General features: G+C 42.8%; 1 protein-coding gene across 1 annotated transcript; it reads right to left on the reverse strand.

The window, feature by feature from the left end:
- Positions 1-71: 71 nt before the first annotated feature.
- On the reverse strand, positions 72-23,674 carry ergic1 (endoplasmic reticulum-golgi intermediate compartment 1). The gene is made up of 10 exons (XM_076292033.1): positions 23,514-23,674; positions 16,693-16,754; positions 14,069-14,141; positions 11,784-11,878; positions 6,991-7,115; positions 5,709-5,813; positions 5,509-5,569; positions 5,098-5,198; positions 2,492-2,614; positions 72-596 (listed from the first exon to the last, which is right to left on the reverse strand). The coding sequence occupies exons 1-10, from the start codon at positions 23,531-23,533 to the stop codon at positions 489-491; spliced, it is 873 nt and encodes a 290-aa protein (XP_076148148.1). The 5' UTR covers positions 23,534-23,674; the 3' UTR covers positions 72-488.
- Positions 23,675-25,559: the final 1,885 nt, after the last annotated feature.

The raw sequence follows: 25,559 nt of genomic DNA on the forward strand, positions 1-25,559 counted from the left end.
ATGACAACAGTATTCTTTTGACATACAAATACATGACCTCCATGACAAGACCATAAAGGGGGCTATGCAACTACAGAGGACTGGCCCCATGGCCATGGTTTAATACAGGTAGTCTCACACTGATCCACAACATGCCAGGCAACTCGAGACACAGAGCACCATAAACATTGAGTAAAAGTCAATTACATCTGAAAAATATCCTTCTTGAAACTCAAGAAAATCCTATACATAGACAATGCTGATTTTCATATTCGAAAATGAACGTAAATTGGGAGGGGGGATTTTGGAGGGGTTGGAGAGGGAGTAATTTATCAGTCCACAGTCCTTACGAGCACACAGGATTTAGGTTGTGGTGGGGGGGAGGGGGTGGGCAGATGACTGCTGGCAATAATGACTCTTTGTACTGAGGATGACATCAGCAGGAGTAGGGAGACCGGTTAGGAATGAGTCTGAATTGTATAAATAGGTCGACAGATCAGCGCGGGAACTCATGACAGTTTGCCCAGCTGGATCTTCTTCCATGCCTCGGAGGCGGTGAATATACACGAGTCGATGATGCCCGCCACGGTGAACGTCCCGCCGATGATGGCACAGATCTGGAGGGAGGAGGGAGAGGAGATGATGGGGAGGAGAACGCTGTGTGGAACTGACATAAACACTTAAGAAAAAACATTTATTTGTCCGTCTAAACACAAACGCCTTATTTGGTAAGTGTATACCATTCCAAATGTAATAGGAGGAGATGGGCCTTTCCATGTGGTTAGATATATAAAATATTTTTCATGGAATTTTCAAAAATTGTGCTACATCATGATATGAATCGTTCTGGGGATATGAGACGACCTTTATCATGACAGGAGATTTTGGTCATATCACAAAGTCCTACTGTCCACCCAAACTTGGAACAGACTGTAAGTTCTACATGAAACGAGGAGCAATAATGTGGTCACCCCATGGGACCAGAATTAATTTGGTCAAAGATAATCATGGAACATATGAGGTGGTGGACAACTATGAAATCCATCGGAGACGAAATTATGTCCATAGGCTTAGCGCCAATCATAATTCCAGAGCCGCATTCCCTCTTTCACGTTTGACTCACCAGCTGTACACTGGGCTGCAGCATTGTGACGCATCCGTTTGGTTTTGAAATGTCAGGCCATCTTATCCCCACCCACATCTTAACCTAAATTCCAGCAGGGTCGTCCCGAGATGTGTAGCCACGTAACACAAATATGTAAATATCTGCTCTACATCTGGCACAGCATGGCTGATAAAGGCCATGGGATTCTGGGCTCAGTAAAGAATGATTATATTCAGACACGCACACGCTCAACACATTTGAATGTTACTCAAACAGCTACGTCCAAATGCCATTTAATCTTGGTCTATTGTTAGTAAGGAGGCCATCCAGTTAACAATGTTCTAGAACCATCTCAGTGAACAAAGAAACTTGAATAGCGTTCAAAATCTTCCTGGTTCCTCTAAATGACACAAATCCATATGATGTTTCAAGACATCATCAAGACATTCTGTGCTTTTTTTCCCAAAGAGCACAACACTAGCTGACGTGCAGAGGGTTGGTTTCCTCTACATGGATTAGTCCTATTCTAGACTAAAAGACAAGGTCGATGAAGATGAACTTACTGAAAAAGAGCCTCTTGTCTAGGACTAGGCTTATCCCATGTTAGGCTCATGGGAAATCATCTCAGAATTGAAAGTTTATATAAGACTGAACAAACTTATTATAGTCGATATATCATCAGGGAAGTAGCTCTGCTCATGGTGTGACTCACAAGGCGAGTTAGAAATTAAACAGCTGAGACATCAATGAGGCACCTGACGATGACATTTAATAACCCTACTATTAAGCTTTGAAGTCAAGCACGTCATGATTGATCTCTGACCAGCACCGCATCATTGCGTCACAGCATTGCGTCCGATAGGGAAGTAAGTCACCACCGTCATGTGGTTCAAGTCTATTGATGATTGTGTCAATATGGCAAATAAGTCTGTTTAGCATGGTGTCAGTACTTGAGTTCTATAGCAAGTTGGTCAATGTTAAGACCATGAGGAGGAAAAGTTCTGTGTTAAGTAAGTCATTGTCTGGTACCTCGTTGTGATAAGTAAGTCATTGTCTGGTAAGTCGTTGTGATAAGTAAATCATTGTCTGGTAAGTCGTTGTGATAAGTAAGTCATTGTCTGGGTCTGGTGATTAGTGATTCCGTCATGCAGTCCAGGAGTGGGACAAGCCGTGTACAAAAGAGTTCTCTAGAGCACACGGAAACTAATGTTCCAATGTTATATCATCCTTAGAGTCAATTCTATCGAAGCAGTAACATTGAAATATTCATCTTTTTACACCGTTATCAATAAAAAGAATGATTGAACTTTCATGTTCTCCAGCCAACTCCCATCTTCTTAATTGTTAGTGTTTGTTTGTAGTGTGTAATTAATGTCACTGTGAGTATGTCGGTTGTGCGGCACTCACTGTGGTGATGAACCGGTAAAAGGGCTGCCTCCGCTCGGTGTACTTAACGGTGATGGGGCTGAGGTCATAGCGAAACCAGATAGCCGGGATGATCCTTCCTGTGTGGCTGTAGGCTACATATTCCTGAAAGGAGAGGGGGGGGCAAAGGGTTAAAGGTCAAAGAGAGGATTCACAGGGGTCAGAGGTTAAGAGCACAAGGTGAGATAAGAAGAGTACAAACAGAGTTGTTTTCATCGACAAAGACTAATTATTTGATATGGGGTGACTGATTTGTCATTTTATTACTATTCGCCATAATAATGGCACGCCTACTACAAAACAGCTTTTGGGATGGCCAATGTTTTAAGGAAACAGAGTGAGGAATATGGTGATTACAGCAGAAGATACAATTTGTGAGATGACAAAATAACAGGCCAGAGAATTAAGAGAAGGGGACAATCAGGGACTTAAGATGATGTAGGGCTAAGGTTTCTATACATGAAGGATCCGTAGGTCCTAAATACAATATCTAGAGTCAATAAGAAAAAAGGTCCATGAAAAAGACCTTAAAATGTCATGGGACGGAAAATGTGACGGTGTCTTGGTTGGCAAATCTAAGTTTGATTCAGGAAAGCAAATATTCCATGAGGTCATCATATATGATTCCCACCTCTCCTAACAAAATGCAACACTAAGGATTCCACAGCATGACCAAGTGATGTATTGTATATTATATACTTAATAATGAGTCTATGGAAGAGAACAGCTTCTTGTCACTTGGTCTACCCAATGCAAATCAAACACAGCAATAAGAATCTGCCACTTCTTTAACATTTTCTAACTGTTGTCGTTGTTATCGTTGTTATGGTCGTCATCGGCCACTAACATGCTACAATTATTGTTTTTTTATCATTGTGAAAACGAAAAACATGATTTTCTTGAGAAACGTAATAAATTCTTAAACCCTTATGCGTAACCCTTCGCCTAGAAAATAGATCATCAATGTGGAGCAAGATCATGGAGCCAGTAAGGGCAAATAGGGCAAGACCACACAAACCTCAGCTCTCTTACTCAGACTATTTATCCAAGGATAATAGGGAACTACTGTGTGTGTGTGTGTGTGTGTGTGTGTGTGTGTGTGTGTGTGTGTGTGTGTGTCCGTGTGTGTGTGTGTGCCCATCCTTAGTGGGCTCGAGCCACAACATGCCTAAAACTACTACTCAGTCTCACTAACGCAGCGAGTGGCAGAAGAGCAACTGAAACCGTGGACAGAGCGGCGACGGCCCACCGCCAGGGTGAACTGAAACTCTGATGCTGATGTGAAGCAAAAGGGGCCGCGTCGTCACCATGCCGACTCATAACAGAGTCACAACACAAAGGATGTTCCTCATCACAAATATCACTACGGTATGCACCTAGCATGGCACAGCCTTGAAAGGCTGCCCTACACTTAGCAGAAATCAGATCAGTGTTCTTCTGAATGGAGGGAGAGAGACAGAGAGGAAGAGTGAGAGAAGTTCACTCAGAGGTAAAAAAAACACTGCCCTGCTGCAACAGTCACACAAGAGGACTTCCCACAATGCATTTGGTTTTGGACATCTCAAAATCCCACAACACATCTAATAAGTGATTTGAACACAATCATGTGTATAACACTGTAACGCGCGTGCGCGCACACACACACACACACACACACACACACACACACACACACACACACACACACACACACACACACACACACACACTGCCTACACTGAGGGGCCAAACTTCACTACACAATGTTAGCAAATAAAATGTTTGCTTAAAAAGGGTATATTTACATAGTTCCACCTTAGCGAAGGGAGAGCACCTACTGGTCAGTTTAAAGTTCTTCTGAAGTCTCAGATGATGATATGATAATAGTATTTCAAAACCACAATTTACTGTACATACTTATCAGTCAATTAGCACACAGTATTATGCGTAAGAAACTGTAATTATTGTTGATCTTAGTTGTGATAAATCCAAATGTCCACTACAGTATACTGTATGTCTTATCTGAAAAGAGAAAGAAAGGTTCAATATTTGGTTGTTAATAAATGCCCCAGGGTCCTCCACTTTGTTTGTTAACTTAAAGGAGCCATTAACCTGCCGCTGTTGGAGAAGACCCATGAACACACAGAGGCAGTGGAAGCCACTGGTATGGTCACTGTGTGTGTGTGTGTGTGTGTGGGTCAATGTGTGTGTGGGGGGACGTGGCTTTGGTCACGTACGCAAACGAACACACTCACATACACGACTGCCCTTTCTGCCAGTTGAGCCGGGGGATTGATGACTGTTTGTCAACACTCCCAAAACTACCACCCCTGACACACACACACACACACACACACACACACACACACACACACACACACACACACACACACACACACACACACACACACACACACACACACCGAGTCCCACCGTGGGTGGTCAGGTGGAGCCCTGGTGGCTATGGCAACCACTTGGTCAGAGAGACTCTATAGCTTAAGCACACTTTTGTGAGGAAAGGAAGGTCGATTTTTATAGGGGGATATATTTTTCCTTTACGACTCCATTATGTAATGAGATGAACTGGCAGTCAGACGGAGGTAGCTCACCTTGTTGGCTACTGTGTACTGATAGGAGAAGCGCTGCCTCCCCGACAAGTCCTCATACACCGTTGGGACAATCTTCAGAATGTAATCATGGGAGGCGAGGGCTAGAGAAAAACACATCAGAGCAGATGGATTAATGTTCGTTTCTGGAGGTGAATAACCAGTGCTCTTTTCACTGCGTGTGACGGAGCGCACAGTATAGTAAAGGGCTGGACAGAGGCTGGGTGTCATTCGGAGATTGGCCACTATGTGTCTCCACGGTACAGTCATGTCAAAAGGCCTTGTATCCAAACAAACCCACCCCACATACCATGGGCCCCCCACTACTCTTGGGTTTGTAATGTGATACCCCCACACACCCCCACTTTCACATAAGCACACGCACATACACACACACACACACAGACCACATACCGTTGGATTCTAGGCGGTTTGCCCCCCCTAATGCGTTGAAGGCCCCTTGGACATTTTGTACCTGCGGAAGAGAAAGACAATCCTTTAGAGTTCGGCCTGTTCTCATTACATCACTATTCCCGTAGAGAATGGGATCACGTTTCAACCACATCACAGTGATCAGCGGGGGAGGGGGAGAGGGGGGGCTGGGGTCACCATACCTGCAGCTTTTCGCCAAAGGCCAGTTTGTGAATGATATGGGTCATGTCAGGGTTTTGGGGCTGGGCCGTTGCACTGTGTGTGGAGATGTGGAAGTTTCCAGGTACCTGGAGAAAAACAGTCAAAAATAAATCACTGCACAGCACAGCAAATTCTTATCATTTTCCAGTGTCTTCTGTAAGTACTCACACTCAAAAAGGGTACATGAGTCAAGTGATGTTTGTGCGCCTTAAGTAATAGTAGACCTTCTGTTTGGAAAAAAAAAAAAAAAAAAAAACATTGCTCAATCTAATATAGACAACTTTTTGGGCTCCTTTTCTTTTTTTTAAGCTAATGTTCCAGAGGTAGTGGCGCAGACAGAAGCTGGTGAACAGTGTAAGCGGGCCCTCACAAAGACGCTTTTGAGTGTTTCTCTTCCAACAACTCCCCCACTCCTCATCTTTCTCTCTCTCTCCCTCTCTCTCCGTCCGGGTCTGAAGCTTCCGACGCCTGATCCACCATTAACAAGTAATTCAATTTCATCCGGGTCGTGCCCAGTTTTTCCCTGTGTCACTCAATAAATCTTTCCTTTTTTTTGTAATCTGCCCCAAATGGAGGCAAATGATTTAATTTAATTGGAACATTTTCCCCTACCTCTCTTTCTCCCTTGCTTCTTTTTTTCTCTCTCTCTCTCTCTCTCTCTCTCTCCTACACATTACAGCCGAACAAAGTAAGTGCGATAACACAGTGGACCATTCAAAGCCATTTCCTTTTTCACAGACGACTCTTTTTGGATTTACGTCACGCCAAATCATTAAGCCACAACATTTCCTCCGAGGGGACATTGGGTTATGATTTAAGGACAATCCAATAATAGATTACTTTTTTCCTTCCTCTGTTCACTTCTTTTATTCTCTTTCTCCCTAAACCATACTGACGCTCTGTGGACAGAAAATGTCAAAGCCCACACTCATTTCCCAAAAGTATACATTTTAACAACTTCTCTTGCACACATACTGTTCCCATTTAGTTACAAAATGGTCCCAATTTAAACTTGCATGGTCTTTTTTTAAACACTGACTTTATCTGCACTGAGCTCACACACTGCCATATTGCCTTGGGCTTCGCTGAGAGTCACTGTGAGGAAATAAACCAAGATCACCCACGCAAGCCGCCTTCCTCATCCAAGGCCCAATGAGACCCTGCAGTGACCATAAGGAGGTTTAAAGACATCGACTGTGGTCAGGTGGTGGGAGAGAGGCCCTTGGCTACAGGTGGAGGAAAGAGGAATGCTCGACTGGGTACCTTGTTGATGCTGAACTCTCCTTCGAAGCGGCAGCCGTAGCCGTTGTTGAGGGGCACCTTCATGGAGTTCTCGATGTGGCCTACCTCATGGCGGCCCATTTCGTCCTGGATGTCCAGTCCCACCACTGCAGGAAAGGACGAGAGAGAGAGAGAGAGAGAGAGAGAGAGAGAGAGAGAGAGAGAGAGAGAGAGAGAGAGAGAGAGAGAGAGAGAGAAAGAGAGTGTTAAAAGCCCGATCATTTAATAATTTATTTCACTGCAGATTGAACAGATACACACACACACAACAAGTTGCAAACAGACCAGAGGGTTCTGGAGGCGGCCAGTATAAACAGAACTGACACAGATGAGGTCAGCACTCGAGAGGATGAGAGAGCAGCGCTCCCAGGGCACGCTCATGTGATACAGGGGATAAATCACATCTGAGTGCCAAAGACACACACACACACACACACACACACACACACACACACACACACCTCCTGGCCTCTCCTCTCACTCCAGTTTCGATTTAAGAACATATGTTCAAAATTATGTTTTTCAACTCATTAATGTGAATTAGGCCATTTTTAAACTGAAACACATTCATGTGGAGGTGGCCTTAGCCACAGGTTCACAAGCAAAAGGGCCTAAACGTGTGTGTGTGCACTCAGTAATGTGTAGGAGTCAAAAAGGAGAAAAAATTAAAGAAATGTTGAGTTTATATCAAACACTTAGTGTTATATTAGTAAATAACTTTTTATCATTGAAGCAATTAGGGAGGAGACATCATCAGTGGAGGCATCATCTACCCAATATGCCTTCATGTCCCTCTCTCAGTGGGCATGGGGTGCCAACTGCCCATTCTGCCACCTCCCAGATCGGATCTCTGGGGCCTCAGACATGCTAGCGGGCATCTATTTCCAGATGGCCTTTCCTAAGGGGCTTACAGGGGCATCTGACGCCTGACCTTTAGAGGCAGTGATGATAGCTTCCAAAACACACCCACCCCCGTGCCATGCCAACTTCCGAAAGACCTCACCTTCTAAAACGCCTAAAATAACACTCCACTGCTATGTTTATGCAGGGGTACGGTGATGGTGGTTTGCTATTTTAATATGCGGTGGAGGACAGACATTATTTCCACTGCTTCCCTGCTCCTTACTACTATCCCAAGCTCTGCAAGCCCTTCCCCAACAGAAGCTGTAGCAGCCCCACTGTAAAGCGCACTGTGTGTGTGTGTGTGTGTGTGTGTGTGTGTGTGTGTGTGTGTGTGCGCGCGCGTGTGTGTGTATGTGTGTGTGTGTGTGTGTGGTGCACGTAGTCTGAGGGGGCTGGAATGGGGCGAGAAGGAAGAATGCGACGGAGGAGAGACGTGCGGGCAAACATCTGGCGCGGTGAGTCTGCCTGTTGAGTCGGCCGGTGGAAAAACACTGGGAGAAGAAGCGGCGCTCAAGGGTAAACGCACAATCTGGCGCGCGTCTGGGCCGCTAACACTTTTAACACGGAGCTGTCAGGACATGGGGCTGGTGCGCCGAGGGGTGGGGGTGGGTGGAGGGGGGGCGGGTGGGGGCAGGTGGTGCAGGTGCCATGGGGGCCGTTGTGCCTGAGTGCGAAAAGAACTGAGAGAGGCCTGAGTGGAGGTCCACAGGGATTACAGGGGAGAGCAGAAGACTGCTGTGTCTGCGGTGTGGCCGACGAGAGGGCATCAGCTAACAGGCCACTGAGACATCAGTCCATCAACTAGTTCAATTAACAGATCTATTATTAGCCATGTTACTTTTTCTGATTGCAAACAGTTACATCATGGTACATGGTACAGCTTACATGACTATTTATAATTTAGTTCCTGGAGAAAAAAAGCCAGCAACCCTGATTTGCAGGTCCACCAACAATCTTAAAGATTCGCCAGAGCAAATGAAACCATAATGACAATAACACAGTACATAGCATAATACTACAAAACAAATCTAGCCATCACAAACAGCTTAAGAGTAAACAATAACTGGTAACACTTTATAATAACTACACACAATTCATCATTCATTAAGCCTTTGTTACTTATTAGTTAATGGTTTGTTCATCATTAGTAATTTCTTGTTCATACATAATTTATCATCAGTAAAGCATTTGTTCACACAATTATAAATGGTTTGTTCATAGTAAATAAGCCTATCCAATATATATATATGTTTGTAAGTACATGATTTATACTTAAGTAATGAAACAACCACTTATAATGAAATCATTTTCTTATTATAAACCAGTTGCAAACTATTACAAAATGCTTTGTTCATCATTTGTAAAGCATTGTTCCTATGTTAATTCTCATAAATAAAGTATTTGTACACAGTTATAAATGGTTTGTTCATAGTAAATAAGCCTATCCAATATATATATGTTTGTAAGTACATGATTTATACTTAAGTAATGAAACAACCACTTATAATGAAATCATTTTCTTATTATAAACCAGTTGCAAACTATTACAAAATGCTTTGTTCATCATTTGTAAAGCATTGTTCCTATGTTAATTCTCATAAATAAAGTATTTGTACACAGTTATAAATGGTTTGCTCATAGTAAATAAGCCTATATCTAAAATATGTTTATAAATTATTATTAATACTTAAAAAAATATGCAATAATATTTTGTTGATGAAGTAATATTTCTAGTATTTAACAGTTGTTACATACACATGCGCTAATGATTAGTTAGGGTGAGGATACATATTTTATAAACCACTTCCTAATACTATAATTCATGATTAACTCAGGAGTTACAAGTGGTTAGTTAATGATATTTTGTGAGCTTATCTAAAGTGAGGACTTTATATGCCTTGCAACACATTTTCAAATGAGTTAAGATTAATTACTTTATTGAATTACTTTATTAAAGTGTTACCCAATAACTAATAAAACAGATCCCGCCGATCACAAGAGTAAACAATAACTGATGCAACAGATCCAGCCAATCAAAAGAGAAAACAATAACTAATACAACAGATCCAGCCAATCAAGAGAGTGGTGAATAGCAGAACGAGGCGTGATGGCAGAGGGAATACCCTTTTGGAAAGGACCTGAAACTCAAGCGTGGCCAGACCGCAGTGACCAATCCAAATCACTTCTCCTGATTACACAACTCATGATCTTGCAGCGTCATCCCCCTGAAGCAAGGTGAGGCCTTATCTTTTGTTCACATGGGTCAATACGTAATCAATGTGGAGACCTGTTGCTATAGTTGCCAACAGCTGACGGAGCCGTTGACAAAGGCCTGTGACACAACCACGAGCACATATCAGCTGGCACTAGTGATTTTAGCTTTAGCGTCATGTGCGCTGTGAGTAGATTGCCCTAGTCAGTCGAGCCGTTTAGTCACAGGGAAGGGTCTTGGGAAATGCTACGTAGTGAGCTACAAGCTACAGATAATGATGTGTATGGGCACTACGGAGTTACAAAAACACACTCATGAGTCAACTGGGCTATCTCCATATACATGGTTTCCTCTTGGGTAAAATTGAGGAATAACATTTGTATGTATGTAAGAGGGAGAAATTGTGTGTGTGTGTGTGTGTGTGTGTGTGTGTGCGAGCTAACGTGTGCTTCCTCTATGTGAAGTCATTACCATACTTATAACCCGTATTTCATGACTCTGACTCACTCTAGCTAGAAAAGTCAAAGCCAAAGACGCCAACTGAGCTCATCCATTCCTCTTTTTCCCTTTTTTTCTCCCTCAACGAGCACACAAAATCCTTCCATTTTTGGTACAGCCCAAAAGGAGTTCCTTTTTTTTTTTCCTTCCCCTCTCCTTCCCTCCACCACCTCCTCCTCCTCCTCCTCCTCCTCCTCCTCCTCCACGCTTTCGTTGGTGTTGATTGTTTTTTTTCTTCTTCTTCTCCTCGTTCTCCCTCATTTGCCGCTGAGAGTGTGTCACAAGGCATACTTTCAGAACAGCGTCATGAGGGGGAGGAGCGGCCATATTACGCTCACCACTTTCTTAGCCAAATCTCTCTGCTCTGCCTCCTTATTTTATTTTCTGACATCACGGAGGATGCTGTAAGGTGTGTTGAGAAAGTGCGGATGGGATGTTGCTCAGGTTACAGGAAGAGAGGATGTGAGGTTGCCGATCGACAGGTGAATCACAGTACATCAGGGGGTTATAATGACGGATCGGAATGTTCGGATTTCGGAAAGTTAACTGCGTCAGTGCTGGTTTTATTTGATTTTCCTGATTCAAATGTTTCCATGAGAGCTCGTGTAATATTTGTAAGAGACACATGAGGTGACTTTGGGGCGCTAGGTCAGGTCACCACCGCCCCCCGTCAGTGCCTGTATTGTTGGGGCTGGACAACAACTTCAGGGCTGACCAACGGAGACTGACTGCCCTTTATTATTTATCGCATTAATCAGATCAACACTAGGGTACAAAGAAGAATAAATAACCAAACATCAGGATGCCCTCTGCAAGAGAGAGAGAGGCGTTGGTCAGGGATACAATGTTTGTCAGTGGACATTACAGGGCCATGACCATACCATGACAACAGAGATGACTACGGAACAAAGTCAAACAAAAATGGTGACAGCTCAACATAGTGGCAGGCCTCAAAGCAAACATGGTGTTTATCCTTTTATTTCCTAGGTCAAAGGGCTCACTGGAGCCATAAAACACGGTGGCTGACTTGTCAAAAAACAAGCCATGACAGGGAAAACAAGACAGGGGAAGGGCGTGGGAAGAGAGGGTGGGGTTGGGTTCCTAGAGCACGGAAAAGAAGCATTAAGAGATAGGTTTGTATATGTATGTAATAAATACTCACAATCACAGTGCAAGTTTGGCAAACTGATGTTTACACTCACATCAATCTTCCCCCCACTGTCTTTATCGGGGTCATCCACATACAATTCATTTACTCTGCAAACACAACACAAGGTAGACTTGGGTTACTGGACGGGGAAGCCATTATGGTGATGACCTAGGATCATGTAACAGACTCAAAGAGAAAAAGAGATATCTGTCACGTTTAATCTTTTCTGACATTTAAAAGGTTACAGTGGCTGACATAGTTCACATTCTGCACAAAAGCTGGAACGCCTCATGTGACAGCAGGTTCTCTTACATTTCTACACAGCTAGGCAGTCTCTAAAATTAGTGAGGAATAAAAAAAGGCAATGGGGTTTGTAATGCGCTGACTGAGGCAGTTACACCTAAAATAACAAAAAGTGCATCTTTCATCTGCTCCTTTTCAGAGACACTTTCATTTCCTTCCTCATGTCACTGCGGAAAAGACATACTGACACATCACCGGGCTTGACATCCCGTAACTACTGGTTACGACACTGTGTGCGCGACCACAAAAACAGCCCAGTCAATGCTAAACAGAAAGAAGGCCGTCCACGTCTTGTCATAAACCACAAGGACACCCGGGGCGACCAAAGGAACACCCTGCAGGGACTACCTGAGTTTCACATGTGATGGTGGGAGAGAGGGCGGTGGTGAGAGGAGGACAGAGAAAGACAGAGAGACAGACAGACAGACAGAGAGAGAGAGAGAGAGAGAGAAAGGGAGGGAGAGAGAGAGGGAGAAAGGGAGGGAGGGAGGTCCACTGGGCGCCATATGGGGAGGTATCGCAGCAGCTGAGTTTCCACCCAGCTTTTCAATGTGGATTTTGACCATTTCAATAGGAAATCCTGTGTGGAAGCATGTCCAGTTTGCAGAACATCCAAGTCAGATAAGAAAATGATTCGCTAGAAGGGGGTGGATGATTAACCTTTGAATTACATAAGATATAATGTGAATATAAACACTTTTTTTAGGGAACACATGACATTAATACATAACTAATATGTGTATTAGTGCTCAAAAAGGTCTGTATTAAGCACCATTGCACATTCATTTATTAGGTCTTTATTCAACAATTTCTTATTCTTAATCAATCATTTGGTCATTTATTCTTGGTCATTTATTCTTGGTAAATCCTTAATAAGCAACCAGTTGATTTTGATCTAAGGTTACTGGTATATAGTATGGATCAAAATAGGGTTTATAGATTCCTAGTTCACTGTCTGAATATGTGACTTCTAATGACAGAATAATAATATATTAAGACGATGTATTAGAAGGCTATACATTTACTATTTTGATCCATACTACATATTAATAACCTTAGATTAAGACCAACTGGCTGCTTATTCAGGATTTACCAAGAATAATTCACCTATTGAGTAAGAATAAGAAATTGTTGAACAAAAACCTAATAAATGTGTAATGACATACAAATATTAGTTATGTATAAATGGCTCACGTGTTCGCAAAAATACCATAAATTCTCCTGATGCAATTCCCATTAACCCATTTTAATCCCACAGTTGTTCACAACTCTTCACTTCATTGGGAGTTTGTAAACTTTTCATTTGCATAACACAGAAGATTTTTTGGTTTAATTTTCATGAACACGCATAAAGCATGCAAGTGGAGTATGGACACCCAGGTGGTGGTGTGGCGTGTTGTGGTGTGGTGTGGCGTGTTGTGGTGTGGTGTGGTGTGGTGTGGTGTGGTGTGGTGTGGTGTGGTGTGGTGTGGCGTGGCGTGGCGTGGCGTGGCGTGTTGTGGTGTGGTGTGGCGTGGTCACAGTTGGACGTGCTAGATGTGTTTTCCTTTCTGCACAGTGTGAGGTCATGTGACTACTCATTACAGTAAGATGGAGGGGGAAGGAGGAACATTCCCCCACATACATCATTTTCATTTATGGCAACAATGAAACTATGCATGCATGCGCGTGGCTGGGTGTGTGTGTGTGTGTGTGTGTGTGCGTGTGTGTGTGTGTGTGTGTGTGTGTGTGTGTACGTATGACAGAGAGAAAGAGAGGGAGAGAATGAATGTAAAGCCTAATCAGTTCCCAAACAAAACAATGACGTGCGCTTAGCAAATGTACGTTTTCTAAATGCGAGGTCACGACTACAAATACAACCATAAAATAACCTGACATAAATATCATTAATTAATCTCTGGCAGTGAGTTTGTGTTGTGTGAATTGCGGTTGAACAGGAAAATGGTGCATGTGTGGGTGTTTCCCCTCAATAGCATGAAAAGTGTCATACGTACATTTCTGTGGCTATGAATCCAGTCAGCTCCGAGAGGAAGAGGAAGAGCATGAAGACACAGCAGCATATTGAGACTGGGGGCAAGAGAACACAGGGGCACACATCGGAGTAACGCATCTGAACTCATCACACACAATTCTCACAGAAGGGACATAAATGTTTCCACTGGTGAAATACAGCTTTCAGCACACACAGGTACAGAACACCTTGCGCACCTTGCACACCCCCCCCCCCCACCCCCCACCCCCACACACACATTTATCACTTTTCACGCTCACCTTTGAGCAAACTATGCAAAGAATGCCCCCAAAAAGGGAACACATCGTTCTGGCAGATAGCCGGCGTGATCACACAGGAGGCCCACAAAACTATCAGACACACAGAAGCTGGTCTTGAGCTCTACCTGTCTGAGCACATGCCGTGTGAACTAGAGTTGCACAACATGTTTTTCTCCTCTTTGTTTTCAGGTAAGGTTACTAATTAGCCATTGAGACAAAGATAAACAACTTTAGTCATACAGCCAAAGATCCTATCCTTATCTTGTTTACTGTACTAATACAATATGCTTGTAAAACAAATAATCAATAAACCAAGTATAATTACATACAGTGACAAAGATCTCTCTCTCACACACACACACGCACACAGACATAAACACACACACACACAGAGTTTGTTTGTTTTCACATTGGAATAGTGAACTATAGTAACCATTTCTATCAACTATTTGCATTCAACAATGCAGCTTGAATGTAACCGTTTTTAACAAATTAGTGCAGCTAATTTATGATGCTAACCAGATTTAAGCACAATTTAGTACAACCTGGAAAATCATTGTGTGGTGGACAATGTTGATATTGTGGTGGGCCTCCACAAATAAGTCAATGTATGGGAAACACTGTATATATTACAGTTTCGTTTTGGTTTAACTTTGGTCGCTTAAGGGGAACTTGAGTAACTTTTCCAAACTTCACATTCAGTAACTGCACAAGCACATCTGGGAAGTAAAAATAGATTTACGGCAATCATATTATGACACGACATCTCCGCAGTGCATATCAAGGAGCTTTCACAGCCTGGCGTGTTACCACTGGTGATTACGTGACCCGGTGACTCATCAGCCCACAGCGCCCAGCAGGTGAACTCCGTATTTACATGGAGACGGTGTCTCCAGACACGCCCCTGGTGCCCGCAGGGGGTCACATGACTCCGTGGCCATCGCGGCGAGCCTGCGGGTTAGTGGTTCCAGTTTGCACACGGTCATGTTTAGCTACAGCACAAACAATGGGGAGTGTCGCCATGACACATAGGTCGCCAATTCTGGGTCAGTGCAGGATACAGTAATCAACACACTCAACTCTTCCATAGCTGACATAGTGATACCCTGAAAGACTTGGGAACTGTTGAGAAACCCAAATCTTGGTATTAACAGTGTTCTCAACTCTTAGGTAAGAGTTCTTTAAAAAAAATAAAAACTTCATTACTCCCATATTACTCCATATTCCCATATTATGTGTGGTCAGCAGTTTACAGTACGTGTCACAGGGGAACCCCAGTTTTCCTCTTTCTTATTCATACAGAAAATCATACCCTTTCAGTTTGTGTATATTCCTAGGTATGTATACATACATCTAAGGGAAGAAAAAGATCGTATTTGCTGTAAACAATTAACCCACCATGTGCTGGGAAAGGATGAGTTGGATCACCGCCTCCATCGACATAGTGTGTGAGAGTGTGTGGGTGTGTGTGTTTGTAATCATTCTGGCAGCCATGACTAATGATGAGATAGGCAGGTATTCCACCTGAGGCCAAAGCAACAATAGCTGAGAGGTGACTCCCATGCGTGATCTCACACACAAACACACCACAAACACACACACACACAACACGGTAGTGTGACATGGCAGGGCCACAGCTACAGTGTGTTTGGGTTTCGCTCTTCAGCGTGTGCACAGTCATGGAGATGAAGCAACAGGCCCTTAATCAATACCAGCCTCCCAGGAAAAAGAGGTCAGACCCCATGCATTGATTGGCTGTGAATAATCAATAGCCACAGCGCTAACGCAATGCCGGGGTTAGTCAAATAACGGGACACCACACCATGCCAGGGTGCAGAGTCATCAGAGGCCTGATGGTTATTACTACTGATGTGTATTGACTGGTGCTGTGATTCTACATCCCACAATCATCATCAATATCCACCTGATAGACAGATAAACAAACACTTTTCTCACTCTCTCTCCCTCTCACACATTAACACATTCTAATAAACATTCAAACACGTTTCACATACATACAATACCCACTCTCGCTCACACACACAGACTAAAAAAACTCTAACTCTCTCTCACACATTAACACATTCTAATAAACATTCAAACACGTTTCACATACATACAATACCCACTCTCGCTCACACAGACTAAAATCTCACACTCTCACACACACACACACACACACACACACACACACACACACACACACACACACACACACACACACACACACACACACACACACACACACACACACACACACACACACACACACACACACACACACACACACACACACACACACACACACACACACAGGTTTCTGTAACGACAAAACAGCCACACTTACTGAAGGCTCCAGTGTAGGTAGGCTGGGTCAGGTCTTTAGGCACCTTCCTGTAGATATCAAACCTGCAGTCACAGCAAAGACAGAGAGGGAAAAAGAGAGAGAGAGAGAGAGAGAGAGGGAAGAAAGAGAAAAAGAAGGAGAAAAGAAAGAGTGAGTGGTGAATGAGAGCAGAGGAAGAAAAAGAAAGAAAAAAGTAAACACAGCCGCATTCCTCACTGAAGGGCATGTGTGAAAGCACAGAGTGTTCTCTCAGCGCAGCGTGGAGATGGGGGGCAGATGGAGCTTGGGTGGGTTGGGGGGTTTGAACATTACGGCGGCGTGAAGGAATGTTATCTATGGCAGACGGCCACGGTCCACCAGCGCCGGCACAGCTGAGACCCGGAGGGGCTGGGGCCCACCGTCAGGCTCCGCCGTTACACCTCTTCCTCCTGACCGCGGAAGGAAGGGCCAGCCACTGACCAAACACACACACGCACACATGCACGCGCACACACACATACACCGCAACACATGCGCATACACACCACAAACTCAACACGTACACTCACTTGCCCACACACATACACAAATGTGTCCAGACCAAACATAAACACAAACCACCACACACACACACACACCACAAACTAACACATCACTGCCACTTGCCAATAAACACACACAACATACAACATACAACACACACACACCTATCTAGACCAGTGAAGAAGGTCACCGGTGTATAACAAGCGGATGCAAACTCTCCAGGCATCTTATCAGGAGTCAGGAGGCGGAAGCTCCGTTGAGGAAAGCGAACAATGACAGCTGCCTCGGCTTTCTAGGGCCACTGGAAGTGCTTAGCTCCAGGGCAAGGCCCCGGCCTGAGCTCTATAATAACAGAAAAAAAAAGAAACCCCAAGAACATCCTCCCTGCTGCTCTAGGGGCTGGGACAGAAACAATCAGTGGGGGTTTTAGGGATTCTGGTGTTAGCGGCGTTAGCATTGTAGCGAGGTCAACTCGTCAAACGGACAGAGTGGTCAGTGGGGAGGGAGTTACACAGATGCTTGAAGGTACTGAGCCAAGGTACTGAGATCACTCTGATCCAACTAATCCTGAGTTTGGGCTAAAATGAGGGAGAGGTGGAGAGAACGAGGGAGAGAGAGATAGAGAGAGAGAGAAAGAAAGAGACAGAGAGAAAGAGAGGGAAAGAGAGAGAGAGAGAGAGAGATAGAGAGAGAGAGAGAGAAAGAGAAATAGAGAAAGAGGGGGCGCGTTCCAGTATTGCCTTTTTCGGCCCTGAGAAGCGCTCCCGAGGCTTCCTAAGGCACTGAAACTATTCTGGCTCTGAAGCTAACAAACTCCCCTCTCTCTCTCTCGCTCACTCTCTCCAGGCCTTTTTCGGCATTGAAATCCTTTCTGCCTCACTCCCTCCCTTTCTTTCCCCAATCTCCCTTCAATCTCTTCCTCTCCTTCCACCCCTCTCTCCATCCCTTCTTTCCCCATCTCTCTCTCTCTCTCTCTCTGCCATTCTTCCTCAGCCCGGCCCTCTCTCCTCCCCAATCACTGGCATCTGTCCTTGCAGTAAAATATTCTTCCACTGGCGGCTGCAAGTGCAGTCATCCCAGCTGAGCTGACGCAACCCTGAGAGAGGGAGGCAGTGGAGGTGGAGGCCACAATGATGGAAGAGGGAGTAATGGAGGAAATGTGGAGGGCGGGGGTCTCCACACACTCCCACCCGCTCCACCTTAAACCAACCACCCCCCACCCCCGATTTAAGTCTACAGTTCATGGGGACAGACATTAATGGTGGTGCTCTACTTATGAAAACACAGGATTGGTAGCCCAAACCTCTCTGTTAAAAGCAAATGAAGGAGGAATGACCTTTTCTTGCCTCAAAGCATGTTTTAGTAATCACTTGTAACAACTGTGCTTATGTCTTTGAAGTATTCTATTATTTGAATGTCAAGGCTAAAGTCGAATTACAACTTTGTTCTTATTCATGAACTGACAAATATCACAGTAACAAATGTTGCAATAAGACAAAAAAAAAAAATGTTCTACTTTTTCATGTGTCAGAAGAGGCGGAGGGCCTCCATTGAGGAAGGGTGGAGCAGCTAGCGAGGGCAGTAGCTGGGCAGTGAGGAGGATGTTTGCTTGTAGAGACACTGCATACAAACACAGATGCAGGGCATTAAGCCACCACTTGAGATGCTGAAAACAGCCATGCTGATGTTCTGAAGGCCATGTTTAGGTTCAGTTTTAGTCTCTGGTGGTAAGCAATGAAAATCCTAGCAAAAGTGGTTTCAAAGTGTGGTGTTCTAGTGCTTGTAAAGAAATGTGGGGAAAAGGGGGAAACAATTAAAATGCTCCAGCTGAACAGTTGTTAACATTCTATGGCTTAAAGGTGCGGCCAGTGTTTTTCCATTTTGAAATAATATAAAATAATTGTAGACATATACCACATGTGAATGTGAGGACAGGTGAGAACTGGACTGGACAAGAAAACAAATGGTCTGAAACAAACACAAAAAATATCAACAGGCAGGAATTCCACAAATCGAAATAATTTCCTCCAGCTACTAATTCGTTCCTCCTATGAAACTTACACGCCCCCCTCACCCACTTCCCTCAACCCTCCACCAATCTAGTGTTGTTCTCCTGACTCCATCTAAGAGTGGTGATCACATCCCTAACCAAACAGTACACGGTGTTTAAGAAGTCTCTTAATACATCAGCTGAGTGAGCACACAGCGTCCCAGTGCCTTTGAGGAGTCCCAGGCAGCCCCATGACTGTGGAGTGGTTACAGTGCAAACACGTCGGCAGGGATATGGATTAACTCATTTCCTGTCTTGCACCATCTATTTTGACAGGGGCGGGCTGTTTCTACTCATCTCTCTACAGAGCTGAGCTAACAATAAGGAGGACATGGTGTTCCTTAAACCTGTGAGCGAGACACCAGGCCTTGGTCTAAAAAGGACAGCCTGCTCATCTCTGCTCCATACACACACAAACACACAATGACGGGATCTTATTTGCATTTACTGGAGAGGGGCGATAACCTTTCCGATTGTTGATATTAAATTGGAAACACTGAAACAAATTACAGTATTTCCCAACTGACCGGGTCTCTAATGATGCGTGAAAGGCACCCCGCATGGAAACACTTTGCCCATTTTAAGGCTAAAGGCGTGGAAATGGAAAAGGGCCTTGGAACATCACAATAACTGGAGAGGAAAACTGGCGGACCTCCCTTTACATGGATTTAGAAGCATGGGCATGTTTTATGACTTGGAGTCCCTGGATCAGCAAAGCATAAGGCAATGTGCATCATCTCACACACACACACACACCTGATTTCCATGGCTCTTAAGTTTCCATGAGCTCTCCCTGCCAGCTGACCTTTTTGGTAGTGGAAACAAGCGACGGCAAAGTTTTTGAATGCTTAGTTCCTCCATTACTAAACTATTACTTAGTAAGCCATCATGTAATTGGTTTCTTGGGAACTACAGCTTGTGTTCCCTTCCTTCATCCCACACTCTATGATAGTAGTGCCCTGTGAAAGGCCATAGAGATAACACTGATGCAGTACAATCCTACACAAATAAAATAGACGCAAATTATACGTTTGTCAAACAAAAATGTTACATCGGCACATTAAAAGCATGAATAAGGTCACCATGATATGTTTGTCTTTCCTTCTGCTTTTTATGGAGGGGTGGCCATTCAAATGTCCAATGTCACAAGAGATAACTCCAACTGACATGATAAAATGGACTATAATTTTTTAAGTGATGTTTGACAGCTGTAAATTAATCGAAATGTGTATGCAAATCTCTCCTGCTAGCCATATTCTACATATAGTCCCAGTTGGATTGAAACCTACTGTTACTGTTATTCATTACGGTTATGTAAACCTGCACACATGAGACTTTATAAAAAGCAGTTTGTCTGACACACTCATTCTTACCACATTCATTCCTAACACTTCAGAATTCTACACTTTCAGCAACACCTAACTTCTCTCACCGGTTTGAGGAAGTGTGAATTTGAGGATTGCCATCTTCAGTGACTTCAAGTCTACAAGATCATTTTTAACTCCAGTGAGTTTTCAGAAACTTTCAGTGTACATTTCAGTTCATAGTTCTCATCTCGGCCCAGGGATGTTGGGCATTCCTATCTGTTTGATTCTGAGAAAGGCCTTAAATAGGTTTCGTACAATACATTTAGCTTTGCAATGTGGTTTTTGATGACACTGGAAAGGTCATCTTGCCAGAGCTTCATAAATGTACACTACCATACAAAAGTTTGGAGACTTCTCCACTCCATTATAGAGAGAATACCAGCTGAGATCAGTTGCATTGTTTTTTAATCAGGGCAGCAGTTTTCAGATTACATTATGTGCTTACATCATTGCAAAAGGGTTCTCCCATGTTTTCTCAGTTAGCCTTTTAAAATTATATCAGATTAGTAAACAGAATGTGCCTTTGCAACATGGGATGAATGATTGCTGATAATGGGCAATGTAGATTATGCAATTGCAATTATGTAAGCACATAATGTAATTGGAAAACTGCTGCCCTGATTAAAAAAAAAACTGATCTCAACTGGTATTCGGTCTATAATGGAATGGAATGGACATTTCTAAGTGTCTCCAAACTTTTGACTAGTAGAGCATGTATATAACCTGTTGAGATTCTAGTTAAATATCAAAGGCTAACCCTAAACACATTATTTGGTGTAATTATTTTTCATTGAAGTTTGGCATCCATCTCTCTCAAGTGCTGTAAGGGCCAATTTTACAGTGAGTATCACTATTAGTGTGAGTGTTCTACAACCCAAATTCTGAAAAAGTGTACAAAGTGCTTTGTAAAATGTGAATAAAATAAGAATACTATGATTTACAAATCATGTCAAACCTATATTTAACGGAGGATAGTTCAAAGACAACATGTTATTGTTTTTTGGGAAAAAAATATGTTCATTTTTTATTTAATGCCAGCAACACATCTCAAAAAAGTTGGGACGGGGGCATTTTTACCACTGTGTTGCTTCACTACTTCATTTAAGAATATTCTGCAAATGTTTAGGAACTGAGGAGACCAGCTACTAGAGTTTGAATGAAATGAAATGAAATGAAATGAAAGAATGAAATGTGGTCCCATTCCTGCCTGATTCCCTTCCTCTATGAAGAAATACTGTTCAACTAGGCCTACTTCAAATATTCAGGACCGTAGCCTACTTGCGTTTACCTCTAAAATTATGTCTAACATGAGCTGTCAAATAAACATTGTCTATGTTCATGGCAACGACTGACATACGAATAAAGTCTATCAAAATAAAGGTCTGATGTAAGATCAGATAAAGTAGCACTTTAAATGGGCATTTTTTTATTAATCTATTTTTTACCCAAAAAACCCACCCAGAACGGTTCTACGACCCACTTTTCCAGTCCCGATCCACCAGTGAAGAAACACTGATGTAGACCTTACAATAACACAGAGAACACAGTATGTGATCTGTTCTGGGAGATTCTGGAAGTTCTTTCAGTCCAGAAGCCAAACTAGAGGCTTTTCCTAATTCGGAAACCTAGGAACAAGCAAGACAGCACAAAAGCAACAACACAAAACACACTCCATTTTTTGTTAAATAGTATCAGTCCTTTATGAGTGAACCATGTTTGCGAAACCGTGTGCAACAGGATCCTGACTTCCTGCTGACCAGTAACTTGATACACTGATAACAGCTTTGAACAAACCGTGAATCGTGTTCCTTATTTGAATGACGGGTGTGCCCTGTCGACATTAAAAAAAACTGACTGTATCATATGATCGCATCTTGATTAAAAAAAAAAAAGTTTTGAAAGTCTAACAAGACAAGTCAAGAGAATGATGGTGTTAATGACAACAAGGACATTGAGGTGAATGATGACGAATGATGATGAAAAAGCAGAAAAAGACATACTCGTACGCAGACTGAAAGTGAGTAGGCCAATATGAGGTCACTGTCCAGACTCCAGAGAGACCATCACCATCTTCCAGTGTACCCACCAGGCCAAACACTCCCAAAGCCAGTGACTAAGTACCATGCAAATGGATGTTTTTGATGTTTTGAAAAAAGGAAGCCAAATCTGACAAAACTTCAAACAATCCACTGAAACTATGCTGCAATGATTCATTAGCATACAAATGTAGGTTAAATGTGCCTGGAAAGAAAAACTAGCCTGACATAATGCATTCCAGTAAAGTTGGGATGGGGAAGGAAGTAAGCTATTAAGAGACCATAGTCAAATTAACTGATAAGTGGTTAATTAAGCTTGGAAAATACAGGGGGAGGGGGCAACTTCTCTGCTGTGTTGTTCTATGAGCCTGCCATAATGCATAAAATTGTGTTGTCAGTCATTCATATTTCAGATATAGCTTTAAATACACTAAATATATTTCTTACTGCTTTTCATGTGATGCATAATGTGGTGGGCGTGTAAATATGTAGGCATACACTAGGCCAGTTTAATTAATTTGTAACACAGATCATTGATGAAGAAATCAGCTAGCTAGAATTGGCTAAATGTCTGAATCCAAACCGATTCCAGTTGACGGCACCGATACATGTAGTTTGAGAGTATGTAATACGCGTGTTACATTGTACTTGTTTGCAGACATGTTGCACTGTCTGAATTTATCCTCTGCTTATAGCCTATCGTCTACAATGTATCTGGTGGTGGCTGGATAGCCTAGCCAACTGTTATCAGAGTGGGGAAACAGTTCAGTTAACCCATGCAACAAATGGATGCTAACCTGTGACAGATGCGCCGATTTCGCATTTTTCTTAATAATTTCTACTCACCTTCTCACATCGAAAGTCATGGCGGCGTTAGTACTTTGTGAAACAAAGTATTCAGATATTATACTGTTTAACGGGTGGAGTGTGGTGCAATTCCAAACTTGCTTCAATCCTGCCGGCTGGGAGAGTACCGGGGATGACGTAGGCTTAGTACGCTTTGCAAAACCTGATTGGCTGAAAGGGAAGATCCTGTATGATTCTCTTTCCGTTTAGCCCAGAATGGTCCGCTCAATCTTTGAACTGCGCTCAGCGCATACTGTGATCAAGGGGCAAAGCTGTAATCCATCATTCCTAACATTCCAAAATGTTAAACAGTGAACAAGACTCATTCAATTATTAACATTAACCAACAAAGTGTTAATTATAATGGTTTAGGCTGTGGAAATGTCTGTAATTTGTTATTTTAGAGCTCAGTAAAACCTACAGAAAACACAGGACAATTAGGCTACTGTAGCCTATAGGCTATGTTCATGGGTTTCATCAAGTCCCTTGTCACAGGTGTATTCAATCAAGCACCTAGTTTATGAATGCAGACTGCATGGTGCCTGATTAATACACCTGTGGCAAGGGACCTGATAAAACCCATGACTAGACTGTCTTACACAGCTTTAATCAACACTGCATTTTACATTTTTCCAATCTGTCTGTAGGCTAACATTGCCATTTGGCCCCAGGCTTGGATGAAACACGTTGAATGGTAGACACATTATGATTTAGGCTAGATCAGGGGTTGGCAACCTTTTATGTTAAAAGGGCAATTTTTCTGACCCAGAAATAAAAATAAATCTGTCTGGGGCCGCAAATATATCGGAAACCATTTTAAAGAAATCAGTTTAAACCTCTCTATCTTTATTAGCCTCAGGCATTGCATACTCACCATACTCTGTATGCTGTATTGTACAGTATAATATTTTCACAAAACTGTTAATGTGTTGGGACAGCTTGAAGCTTATCGACTGTTAGAAATATTTTATAACTTCCGTTTTTAGAGAAAGCCATGGAGCCACTAGAGAGGAACTAAAGGGCCGCAGGTTGCCTACCCCTGGGCTAGATCTAACTCAGACTCTACTTTTATAATATCCGAAAGACGTGTGCCCAGGTAAGCGATTGTGCCAAATAAAGAAATACACGAGAACTGCATGCCTCTGCGTTTTACATTGTGACAGCTTTTTTATCAGGTGCCATTTAGACCTACGAGTGTCGGCAGGTGTGTTCCCCCATGTCATTTGTTGTAGGGCCGTTGCTGCTGTGTCAATGCACAGTCAATATTGTGAGAAAGGAATGCTGCTGTATACAGTAAAAGCAGCATGGCATTTCCATATTTTCACTTCCCCTTTATGACTTGTAATGAAACAACTGACAACCACTTTGAATGACGAGACATATCGTTTACCGTTATATTTGAGTCATTCTTTTCTTTTTCAAGGTCTTGCATTGCAAAACGGCATCAGTTTTACCAGAATGATGCAAGAAGAAATGAGATGGGACTAGAAGAAAACAAAACATAAGTGGATAAAGTGGGATATTATAACTTTTTACTGATATACAGTTCCACACAACATGGTTATGTTTGTCAGTAATTTTGTAAATAAATTTAATCTTACCCAATTTGAAAAGCATAATGCAATGTCATGGGATATGATTTATTCTTATAATACCTTATTAATGTTGAACCAGAATAATTGTATTAACAGAATGACCTATTAATCTTTTCAGACATCTTTTCATTCAAACAAAGTGAAAGTCTTTTCTCAAGGCATTAGCCTACACTGATCTTGTGTGGTACAGTTAATAAAGGCCAGTTATGTTTTTGTTTATTTGTTTGTTTGTTTGCTTATGGCAAAACAGTGGGATAAGTCATTGACACATTGTATAAGTATTTTCAGGAACTATGACACCCATACACACACACACACACACACACACACACACACACACATCTGTCCAACATTCCTTTCATCTCTGGAGTATGTCTCAATGTTGACTTATCACAGTGTGGCAGCAAAATATGTTACCCTGGTGGGTGATATCCCTCTATCACTTCTTTCT

Source organism: Alosa pseudoharengus, unplaced genomic scaffold (assembly GCF_046254945.1).
Source record: "Alosa pseudoharengus isolate Yale_2024_CS ecotype anadromous, Long Island Sound unplaced genomic scaffold, YU_APseudo_1.1 YU_APseudo_1.1_scf_19, whole genome shotgun sequence".
Lineage (NCBI taxonomy): Eukaryota > Metazoa > Chordata > Actinopteri > Clupeiformes > Clupeidae > Alosa > Alosa pseudoharengus.